Consider the following 12862-nt stretch of genomic DNA (forward strand, 5'->3'; position numbering starts at 1 on the left):
ACTAGCAGCAATAGATCTCCCAGAGAACACCTACAAGGAACTCCAGAAAGTCACAATACTGAACACCAGATATAACAACAACCACCCTATGTACTTGGTAGCAAATAGCCGTCACGAGGTGGAACCTCCAATCAGGGAGAAATAATAACAGCAATAATAATAATAATCCCCATCAGAAGAGGAATCTTTCAGGGTGATGCTCTAGGCCCACTTTGGTTCTGTCCAGCTCTCAACCCGCTATCCACCCTGCTTAATGACAGCAAGTATGGATATAACCTCAAAGAAAGAACCTGTACACTCTCACCCACCTGATGTGCATGGATGGCATCAAGCTCTACATGGCAATCAAGAAACAACTCCAGCAACTACTACGGATCACCGAAGAATTCAGCAAGGACACCAGGATGGAATTTGGTCTAGACAAATGCAAGACCCACACACTGAACCAGGAAAAATTATCTGGTCAAAACTACCAGCTGCTGACTGGTAAAGAGGTCGAGGCTATGACAGAAGGAGAGGACCTACAAATACTTAGGGATGATGCAGGCTCAGCAGTTAGAGCACAAGGAAATCAAGAGGTGCCTGACTGAAAAAAAAATTGAATGGAGGGAACACAGTTAAAGCCATAAACACCTATGCAGCTCCAGTACTAACATACACCTTGGGAATTATAGATTGGACTAACACTGAGCTAGAGGATATCATGCGAAAAACAAGGACAATGATGACCAAGAGCCAACAACACCACCCGAAGTCAGCAGTGGAGAGACTAACAATAACTCGGAAAGAGGGAGGAAGGGGCCTGATGGAGCAACAGAAAACAGCAATAGTTAACCTGAAGGATTAGCATTAGCATTAGTAGAGGCATTTGATGCAAGAAAGCAAGCTTATGCAGCATCAGCCAAAAAAAAAAAAAAAAAACACCCACTTCCACTTCACCCCTCTGTTCGTTCAAAATACCTGTCCAGCTGTTGTTGTTATTGTTGTAGACTTTAGCATTAGCAGAGGCATATGATGGAAGAAAGCAAGCTTATGCAGCATCAGCCAAAAAAAAAAAAAAAAACCCCCTTCCTCTTCACCCCTCCGTTTGTTTGAAATACCTGTCCAGCTGAGCCTTAAATTTATTTAGGCTATCAACTTCCACAACAAGGGATGGAAGTCTGTTCCACCAACCAACCACCCGCTGGCTAAAGGCAAATTTCCGCACATCTATCCTACATCTGTCTTTCCTCAATTTGAATTTATGCCCTCTCAGGTGATTTTCTGAGCTAGAGGAAGAATCCCATCAGCATTGAGCATGCTTCATTCAAGGCTTTATACACCACTATCAGATCACCTCGCTGGTGCCTAGTCTCCAGACACTGTAATTTGCAAACTTTAAGCCTTTCTTCGTAAGAGCACCCCTTTGTTCCATTCACTAATCTTGTTGCCCTTCTCTGTACTCGTTCCAGCAGCTCTACATCCTTCTTGAAATGAGGCCTCCAGACCTGTATACAGTACTCTAGGTGTGGCCTGACCATTGCCTTATACAATGGAATAATCACTTCTTTATCCCTGCTGGAAAAATTCCTGTATATCATTGACAATACTCCATGAGCTACTCTTGCAGCCCGTCTGCACTGCTCAGAGAACTTCATATCTGCCTGCACAACCACCCCCAAGTCCCTTTCATTCTCTACCACTGTCAGTGTAGTACCACAGAGTTGATACGTTGCTCTGGGGTTGCTGTTTCCCATGTGTAGTACTTTACATTTGTCAATGTTAAACTTCATTTGCCACCTCTCAGCCCATCTGCTCAACCTTTCCAGATCCTGTTGCAGCAGCATAGTGTCAGTAGTGTCCTTGACAACCCTGCCAACCTTTGTATCGTCTGCAAACTTGGACATTAAGCTTGATATACCATCATCAATATCATTTATAAATACAGAAAACAATAATGGACCCAACACTGAGCCCTGAGGGACTATACTAATAACATTAGTCCACGATGAGCAGTGTCCATTGATTACCACTCTGTCTTCTCCCGCTCAACCACCCCTTTATCCATAGCAGCAATTTGCCTCCAATGTCACACTGCTCCAATTTGTGTAGCAGTCTTCCATGTGCAACAGTATCAAAAGCCTTTCTAAGATCCAAGTATATAATATCAAAGTTATTCCCTGCATCCAGTTCTTTTGTGACTGCATCATAGTATCCAATCAAGTTGGTCAGGCAAGACTTCCCCTTAACAAAACCATGCTGTGTCTGAGCTATACTGAAGTCTTGTCTAAATGATCCTGCAGTGCTTCTTTAACCAGTGCCTCCATTAATTTTCCTGGAACAGAAGTTAAGCTCACAGGTCTATAATTACTTGTGTTAGCCTTTGATCCTCCTTTGTGAATTGGGGTCACATTTGCACATTTCCAGTCTATGGGTACCTCCCCTGAGTCCAAGGAAGCTCTCATAATTATAGCTAAGGGTTTGCTTACTTCCTTTGCTGCCTCCTTTAATATAACTGGATAGATCCCATCCACCCCGGGTGCCTTTCTTGTGTTTATCTTCAACAGTTTCTCCTCCACTTTACTCCCAGTTATTTCAAGATTCTGTAGCTTACTGCTAGAGTTGAATACACCTCTGGCATTCCCCTTGCTGAATAACTCCTCATGTGTGAATGTCGATGCAAAATATTCATTTAGTTTGTTAGCTACCTGAGCAGGATCATCAACAGTTGACCCATCAATATCAAGTGGACCAATCTGATTCATCCCCTTCCTTCTAGAGTTTACATAAGTAAAGAACTCTTTGCTGTTTTTCTTTGCATCCCTTGCCAAAGATTTCTCGTAATCTGCCTTCGCCTGCCTAACCTCCTTTGTAACTTGGTTGCATATCAACTTGTATCTGTCATAGGCTTCTGTGTCATGTGTTAATTTGTAAGTATCCCATGCATTTTTCTTCTCTGCCATATGCCTCATTAGTTCATCTGACATCCATTTTGGCCTAAACCTTGAACAATATTTCTTAGTTGGTATGTAAAGCCTAGTAGCTTTACATACCAACTAAGAAATATTGTTTACTTTGAGAACAACACAGCACCATTCCACCAGGCCAAAAGGAAGATAGATAAGTGGTATACCCCACTCAACCTAAGCGAGGAACTCCCTCCCGTCCAGATGGCACAAGAAACGAAGCTAGAAAGATGGGCAAAGAAGACACTCCACAGCAGACACTACAATGACCGCCATCAAGATCACATCGATAACAATTGCTACCAATGCATGCCTCACAAGCGGGACACTCTTCCCCGAGACTGAAGGATTCATGCTGGCCATCCAAGACCACGTAATCAACACCAGAAACTGTAGAAAATACATCGCAAAGGAGCCCGGAATGTCAGATGACACATGTCGACAATGCCGCGTGGCCTCAGAAATGATCCAACACATTGCCGCAGGATGCATGGTGATCACCCAGACTGAGTACACTCATAGACATGACCAGGTAGCCAGAATAATATATCAGAAGCTAGTGAGGAAATACCAGTTGATCAAAGAAAGTATACCATACTACAAGTACGAACCCCAGGCAGTACTACAGACCCGAACCCACAAACTGTACTGGGACAGCGCCATAATAACGGATAAGACCTTCCCGCACAACAGACCAGACATAACCCTTGTGGACAAGATGGAAAAGGCTACCTACCTGATTGACATAGCGGTGCCCAACACTAGTAATGTCCAGAAAACCAATGAGGAAAAAAATTAGGAAGTACACGAACCTGAGACATGAGGTCAAGGAGATGTGGCATATGTAAGAAGTAATGACCATCCTGAACATCGTGTCAACCATGGGAGAGAGACTTGGTAGCAGTACCCGTGATAATATGAATAATAATAATAATAATAAAGCAATTTCAATGATGGCACTAAAGACTATAAAAGGAATTTATGATTTATTTATTTTAACTTTTTCATCAAAGGATACAGATTAGATTTGTAAGAAACTGGTATCCAGTTTCCACTTTCAGTTTGAATTTTTTTCTTTTTTTGTTCATTTCCAAATTTTCGAACAAATTTCTTTTTCTTGCGATCCCTTAAAAAAAAAAAAAAAAAAAAAATTAACTTAATATTCACAACTACTAATATCAGTTGATTAAATTCCACATATACAGAGCCAAAAATTCAAAATGGAATCAGAATATAATATTTTATAATCTTAATGAAGAAAATTATAATGCCAGTGTAATGGTAAGCCAATATAGTGACAAGCAAGACTGCATTATGGAATTGCTTGCTACTTTCAATGCATGAATGGTAAATACCATTTTTTTAAAAATATTAATTTATATTTCATACAAATGCAGTAAAATCCCACTATACGAACTATATGGGGTGCATGTCTTTCTGTTGTACTGAAATTTCATTCTAATGAATATCACTGAAAATTATTTCAAAAGAATAAAACATAAGTTCTGTTGCATGCACTTTTCTAATATATATATATATGGTAATTTCTGCCTTGTTTTGCTTAATATCAAATTTAAAATCAATAATAATAGCGAAATTATAGTAATCTTATAATACCATGAGGAATCTGACTAAAAATTGAATAGCAAGTGCTTAAAAAATGGCACTCACCTTGTATAAATCTGCAATAAATTTATTGGTAGATGGTGGCTAAATTTAGGTTGGAAGGTGCATTAAAAACAACTCAGGCTGAGAATGGGATGAAAATATTTTAAACAGATTTTAAAATGAGCACAAGGAAGTAGAAGTGCAGATCTCCAATCCTTGATTGTCATAAAGAGGTTAAAGGACATAAATGAAAAAAATGGAAAAAATTGGTAAAAATGGAAAATATCGGTGATGGTCGTTACGAGGGACTTTCATTGAATAAACCGTCATCAGTTGGCAAATGGGAGAGAAGTGAGTGCGTGTTGTATTTAAAGTTTATCTATACTCTTGTGATGCTCTTTTTGACACGTGGGAACTTTAGCCGCAAGAGGTTCCAAGCCGGTGAAAGGTTTAAGGGAAGTTTAGCGTTAATAAATTGAGATCGGAATGGGGTCGGTACCATTCGATGGTGAGGGCTTCATATTGAAGAATTCCGTAGCTCAATCTAAGTTTAATAATGGTGATGGCAGAGTCTACAAGGGGGGTGTGTTTGTGGGTTTGAGCTTGGATTGTTAACTCAGTGCAGGATTGATTTGTCCTGAAACTGTTGAAATGGTAGTATGCGCGGGTATTGGAAGTTGTGGAGGAACCAAATTTGGTGGTATTATTGCCAATATAACAGGTGTCGCAGTTTGGTTGGCATTTTATGGAGATATATTATATTATTGAGATCGTTGATGGGATATTTGTGTGTATCTTTATAAGAATTAAATAGGGAACCTAGTTTATTGTAAGAAGAGAAGGTGAGGGAGATATCGCTATCTTTGGATATACGCCGGAATTGTGCTGCGAGTTCACTATGATAAGGGAGAACTATGCGAGTATTTGTCTTGTTACTGTGTCTGCTGGGGTTATTAATACTGTTTTAAACTGTGGATATTGTATGTTGGATGAGTTGAGGGGAGTAGCTCCTGGCTATGAATTTATCAGTAAGGTAATGAAGTTCATTGTGTAGATCGTTTTGTGAAGAACTGAATTTGATAGCATTGTAGTGGTTGTGTAGGGACGGCTTTTTTGGTACTAAGGGGATGATGTGAAGTGAAATGTAGATATTTACTGGTGTGCGTGTTTTTTCTGAAAATCTTTGTATTTAAATTCGTGTCTGTTGTATAAACAGTGAGATTAAGAAAATCTGGTTGTCCGTTGCGATTTTGAGGGTAAGGTTTAGCCTGTCATGTATTGTATTGAATTTTAAAAAGAGATTGTCTATGACTGTTCTGTTGCCTATTATTAGGATGTCATCGGCGTAGCATACGTATAATTTAATTTCGGAAGGAAAAGGTTGTAAAATTTGATTTTCAATAGTGGCGAGATAAATTTCAGAAAGGGGGGGCAGAAAGGCCTAAACCCATTGGTAAACCGAATGTCTGTCTATACATTTTATTATTAAATCTAAAATATCTAGCGTCTAGTAAAAGAGTGGTGAGTTCAAGGATGTGGTCAACTGAAAGAAAGGTATATTTCGTTAAAGTGTCATCAGCTGTTAGAAGTACGCGTAATGCTTTTAGGGTGAAAGGAATATGCACATTAGTGTATAGAGGTATGACGTCGAAAGAAGTTAATACGTCTCCGTCGGATATGGTGGTGGTACTGATTTTTTGGAAGGCTTGGTTGGTATTATTAAATTTGAATGTAGAGAATCGAGTGAGTGGGGATATAATTTTGACAAGGAAGGTGGTTAGATTAGCAAAAGTTAATCTATTAGCTTTGTATAAGCTGATCTACTAAAAGAAACAATAGGTCTTAGTGGGTGGCCAGGTTTGTTTAACTTGGTTATTCCGAACATGTGGGGCAGAATGTTGTTGTGAATACCTATCTGTTGTAAAGAGGTTGATTTCTTTGTTCTGTCTGAGTTTTCTAAGAATCGTGTAAAGTTTATTTTTGAGTTTTGTAATGTTGTGGTTCTGTCATTTGTATATGTATCTTGGTTGGCTAAAATTAATTCCATTTTTTCTGTGTAGGTATTCTTGTCCAGGATAACGACTGTCTCCTTTGTCAGCTTTTTTGGATGATGATATTTCGGGGTTTGCTTAGTCTTTGTAAATCCGAGAGTTGTTCTTTTTTTATGTTAGGCAGAGATATGAGTTTAGAATTTATTATCCTGTTGGACTGGTGTATAAAGTCACTGGTAAATATCTACATTTCACTTTGCATCATCCCCATAGTATCAAAAAAGCCGTCCTACACAACCAAATCTACAACGCTATCAAATTCAGTTCTTCACAAAATGATCTACACAATGAACTTCAATACCTTACTGATAAATTCATAGCCAGGAGCTACCCCCCTCTACTCATCCAACATACAATATCCACCATTAAAAACAGTATTAATAACCCCACCAGACACAGTAACAAGACAAATACCCGCATAGTTTCTCCCTTATCATAGTGAACTCGCAGCACAATTCCGGCGTATATTCAAAGATATCGATATCTCCCTCACCTTCTCTTCTTACAATAAATTAAGTTCCCTATTTAATTCTTATAAAGATACACACAAATATCACATCAACGATCTCAATAATATAATATATCTCCATAAAATGCCAACCAAACTGCGACACCTGTTATATTGGCAATAATACCACCAAATTCGGTTCCTCCACAACCTCCAATACCCCCACATACTACGACTTCAACAGTTTCAGGACAAGTCAATCCTGCACTGAGTTAACAATCCACGCTCAAATCCACAACCACACCCCCCTTGTTGACTCTGCCATTACCATTATTAAACTTAGATCGAGCTACAGAATTCTTCAATATGAAGCCCTCACCATCAAATGGTACCGACACCATTCCGATCTCAATATTATTAACGCTAAACTTCCCTTCAACCTCTCGCAGCTAAAGTTCCCACGTGTCAAAAAGAGCATCACGACGAAAGTATAGATAAACTTTAAATACACAACATGCGCTCACTTCTCTCCCATTTGCCAACTGATGACGGTTTATTCAATGAAAGTCCCTCGTAACGATTATTGGCATCACCGGCTTTCTTTTTTCAATTGTTTCCATTTTTTTCATTTACATCCTTTAACCTCTTTATGACAACCAAGGATTGGAGATCTGCACTTCTACTTCCTTGAGTTCATTTTAAAATCCGTTTAAAATATTTTCACTCCATTCTCCGGCTTAGTTCTTTTTAATGCATCTTCCAACCTAAATTTGGCCACCATCTACCAATAAATTCATTGCAGATTTATACAAGGTTAGTACCATTTTTTAAGCACTTGCTATTCATTTTTTAGTCAGATTCATCACTGTATTATAAGATTACTATAATTTCGCTATTGTCAAACTTAAGATATTTTAACGTCACAATCCACACGTTATCTGCACGGGTCAATACCTTTTATATACTTCTAATATCATCTCTGATGCTGTTAGACATGCCTGATAGGAAAATACAACTCTCCAAAGCGCTTATCAAATATTTCTCCAATAAACTACACATAGCTTTCCTACAAAAATGCTTATATCATAACAACGTTATCCCCAAATTCGCCCGCATTTTCCCCAAAAGTAACTGTAAAAAATACCCACATATCATACACCGCACGTCCATCGCGATCATACGTGAAGAACTTAAGAAAAGATTTAACAAAAAACATCAACTTTTAAACTGTATACACCAATTGCGATTCTTTCTTAAAAGAGACATGCTACCGTACGCCTGGATTGAATATATTAACCACAACAATATACATATCAATGCCACCATCCAACACAACACAAAAACACACCAAAAAATGGAACACACTCATATTCAAACCTCCCCCCCCCCAAATCTCCACCGTCAACCTCTTTCCACAATCATTCACCCCTTCCGAACGAATTTCGGTTCAATTTTGCCATTAAAGAGCAACACTATCCAATAAAAGATTGTATAATCAAACTCTAGTCCAAACTCGACCAACATCCTGATAAGTGGCGACTTATACACCAGTCCAACAGGATAATAAATTCTAAACTCGCATATCTGCCTAACATAAAAAAACAACGACTCTCGGATTTACAAAGACTAAGCAAAACCCCAAATATCATCATCCAAAAAGCTGACAAAGGAGACACAATTGTTATCCTGGACAAGAACACCTGCACAGAAAAAATGGAATTAATTTTAGCCAACCAAGATACATATATACAAATGACAGCAACCACAACATTACAAAACTCAAAAATAAATTTGACACAACTCTTAGAAAACTCAGACAGAACAAAGAAATCAACCTCTTTACATTACAACAGATAGGTATTCGCAACAACATTCTGCCCCACATGTTCAGAATAACCAAGTTACACAAACCTGGCCGCCCACTAAGACCTATTGTTTCTTTTAGTAGTAGATCAGCTTTTGCTAATCTATCCACCTTCCCTGTCAAAATTATATCCCCAACATTCAAAATTAACAATACCAACCAAGCCTTCCAAAAAATCACTAACACCACCATATCCGACAGAGACGTATTAGCTTATTTCGACGTCATATCTCTATACACTAATGCGCATATTCCTTTCACCCTACAAGCATTACACGTACTTCTAACAGCTGATGACACTTTAATGAAACATACCTCTCTTTCAGTTGACCACATCCTTGAACTCACCACTCTTTTACTAGACGCTAGATATTTTAGATTTGATAATAAAATTTATGGACAAACATTCGGTTTACCAATGGGTTTAGGCATTTCTGCCCCTTTTCTGAAATTTATCTCGGCACTATTGAAAATCAAATTTTACAACTTTTTCCTTCTGAAAATAAATTATACATATGTTATGCTGATGACATCCTAATAATAGGCAACAGAACAATCATAGACAATCTCTTTTTAAAATTCAATAGAATACATGACAGGCTAAACCTTACCCCCGAAATCGCAACGGACAACCAAGATTAATTTTCTTAATCTCACTAGTATTTGTATTAGTAATGGCCGCATGGTGCAAGAAAGCCTATGGCTTATGCTGCACCAGCAAAAAAACCCCCCCTCCTCATGGAGTATTTTTTTAATGGTATATGCACATTCAAGGCATCTGTGATTAATGTTTTAAAAGCATACCACAGTTCAAATGTATTCATTCTCTGTGCGATATCTACCCAGTTAATACAGGCCATGTAGTACCTTAAGGCATCATAATTTCCTTTTCTAAAATTAAAACCCATTCCTTTGCCTTTTACTGCTGCTACCTCTCTCATCATCATCGTCCACCGTAGAACTCCGTGATCACTTCCTGCTATGGTTCCTCTACTGTCAGCCCTGTTATGTCATCTGATTCATGGGTGATGATGAGGTCTAGGATATTCTTTTCTCTAGTACTTTCCCTGACATGTTGATACAAATAACAGTCATCTAGTTGATTTAAAAATTTTGTTCCCCATGTCGAGTTTCCTTCCCATTTACTCCAATCAATTAGAGGCAAATTGAAATCACCCATAAGACATTGACGCTTACTTGCCCATTCCATTTGCATGTAGAGGCTTTCGTCATAATCTTCACAATCACCTGGTCTGTAGATTACTCCGACTCGCATTATACCTTTGTTTCCAACTATCTCACACCATACAGATTCTATACTCGCATGTGAAACGTCTGAATCCTTGAAAGTTATCATCGCACTCAGGCTGCTTCTGATAAGAAGCATTACCCCACCACCGCTTCTATCTACCCTATCCTTCCTAAATACATTATACAAGCCATACTGAAATTCATCATCCCCAATTTCCGGGTGGCACCACGTCTCCATAAGCCCTATTATGTCCGCGTTACTTGTCCTAACCAGCAGTTCGAATTCGCTCATTTTATTGACGACACTTCTAACATTACTATATAAACAATTAAGACTTACTGTTCTTGTATATTTAACAACCCTAACACAATCCTTAAAGATTTTTAGGCTCTCTTCCCTAGCATTAGCTACCCACTCACTTGAAACGTTTCTGTCCGCAGAACATCTAGATAATATGTCCAGTTGGGGTAACAGATAAGAACACTATTTATACAACAGACACGAATTAAAATACAAAGATTTTCAGAAAAAACATGCACACCGGTAAATATCTACATTTCACTTCACATCATCCCCTTAGTACCAAAAACGTGGTCCTACACATCAAATCTACAATTCTATCAAATTCAGTTCTTCACAAAACGATCTACACAATGAACTTCAATACCTTACTGATAAATTCATAGCCAGGAGCAACTCCCCCCTCAACTTATGCTGCACCACCAACATACAATATCCACCATTAAAAACAGTATTAATAACCCCAGCAGACACAGTAACAAGACAAATACTCGCATAGTTCTCCCTTATCATAGTGAACTCGCAGCACAATTCCGGCGTATATTCAAAGATACCGATACCTCCCTCACCTTCTCTTCTTACAATAAACTAGGATCCCTATTTAATTCTTATAAAGATATACACAAATATCCCATCAATGATCTTAATAATATATCTCATAAAATGCCAACCAAACTGCGACACTGTTATATCAAGTACTACCACCAAATTCAGTTCCTCCACAACTTCCAATACCCGCACATACTACCACTTCAACAGTTTCAGGACTAGTCAAAATCCTGCACTGAGTTAACAATCCATGCTCAAACACACAACCACACCCCCCTTGTTGACTCTGCCATCACCATTATTAAACTTAGATCGAGCTACAGCATTCTTCAATATGAAGCCCTCACCATCGAATGGTACCGACACCATTCCGATCTCAATATCATTAATATTTAACTTCCCTTCAACCTCTCACCGGCTTGGAACCTCTCGCAGCTAAAGTTCCCACGTGTCAAAAAGAGCATCACGAGAGTATAGATACACTTTAATACAACACGCGCTCACTTCTCTCCCATTTGCCAACTGATGACGGTTTATTCAACGAAAGTCCCTCGTAGCGACTATTGGCATTATCAGCTTTCTTTTTTCAATTTTTTCCGTTTTTTCATTTACGTCCTTTAACCTCTTTATGACAACCAAGGATTGGAGATCTGCACTTCTACTTCCTTGCGCTCATTTTAAAATCTGTTTAAAATATTTTCACTCCATTCTCCACCTTAGTTCTTTTTAATGCATCTTCCAACCTAAATTTAGCCACCATCTACCAATAAATTTATTGCAGATTTATATAAGGTGAGTACTGTTTTTTAAGCACTTGCTATTCATTTTTTAATCAATAATAAATAAAAAAATAAAACGATGCCATATATCAATGAAAAAAAAAAAAAAAAAATTTTTTTTTCAAAAACAGCACCGTATTTAGCGGTCACAGACTTGAACCCCGGTCACTCAATGCATGTGCACCTTATGCACCCTTGTAGTTGACTACTCGGCTTCCACTAATTTTCAGATATTAATGTCAATTTTATTTTTAATATTTATCTTTTTTTTTTCTCTCTACATTAATGTGAAAACTGAACATCAGTGTAATCAAAATTACTGTAGGGGTAAAAAAAAACAGACGCATAATCATCATTCAAAAAAGCAGAAAATGTAATAAAAGGTGAGACTGAATTCTTTCACCACCACCTTTTAAAATTTCTATTTTTGCCTTCAAATGAATGCTGCAACAGCTGTATTTGCAACATCATATATACACATAATGCCATTGACAATTTTCTAATAAACTTTTTCTTTTATTGTAAACCAGTACATTTTAAAAATAGTTGGACTTAGAAAATAATTCATTGTATTAAATTTTCCATTGAAACAATTTCCTCAAAACGAGATTTACTGAGCATTAATAATAAGGGAAATCGGCTGGTTCCTAGAAATATTATTATAGAAAATTTTCATTAAAATGGAATTTGTTGTAATGGGATTGTGCTGTAATTAAAATACAAGCACAAACTGAAATGTGTATGGAATAATTTATATAGCAATTAAGAAAAACATTTAATTACTTCTCTGCTTTATACAGGAGGATACTGATTACTCAAACAAATTAGAAATTAACTAACTTTTCCTCACAATAATTTAATTGTATTCTAATCATTTTTTTACTATCACCATTTTTCTGATTAGCTTTTGATATCAATGAAATGACAATATGGTTAATGTTCTTTACAAAATTCATTTAACCATAATTGAGGTGATCTGACTGAGGTGTATAAAGCCTTGAATGGTTTGAGCATGCTCAATGCTGATGGGATTCTTCCTGAATCACCTGAGAGGGCATAAATTCAA

General features: G+C 37.7%; 1 protein-coding gene across 1 annotated transcript in view; it reads right to left on the reverse strand.

Annotated features, from left to right (window-relative positions):
• LOC150084448 (ATP-dependent RNA helicase DDX54) overlaps positions 1-12862 on the reverse strand; it is a 366530-nt gene that overhangs the window by 27452 nt on the left and 326216 nt on the right. Inside the window, exon 16 of the mRNA XM_090376237.1 lies at positions 3964-4071. Coding sequence (XP_090232363.1) covers positions 3964-4071 — 108 coding nt within the window. The remainder of the gene's footprint in view (positions 1-3963; positions 4072-12862) is intronic.

This window comes from Mastigoproctus giganteus, chromosome 6 (genome assembly GCF_048544385.1).
Source record: "Mastigoproctus giganteus isolate SK-2022 chromosome 6, ASM4854438v1, whole genome shotgun sequence".
NCBI lineage: Eukaryota > Metazoa > Arthropoda > Arachnida > Uropygi > Thelyphonidae > Mastigoproctus > Mastigoproctus giganteus.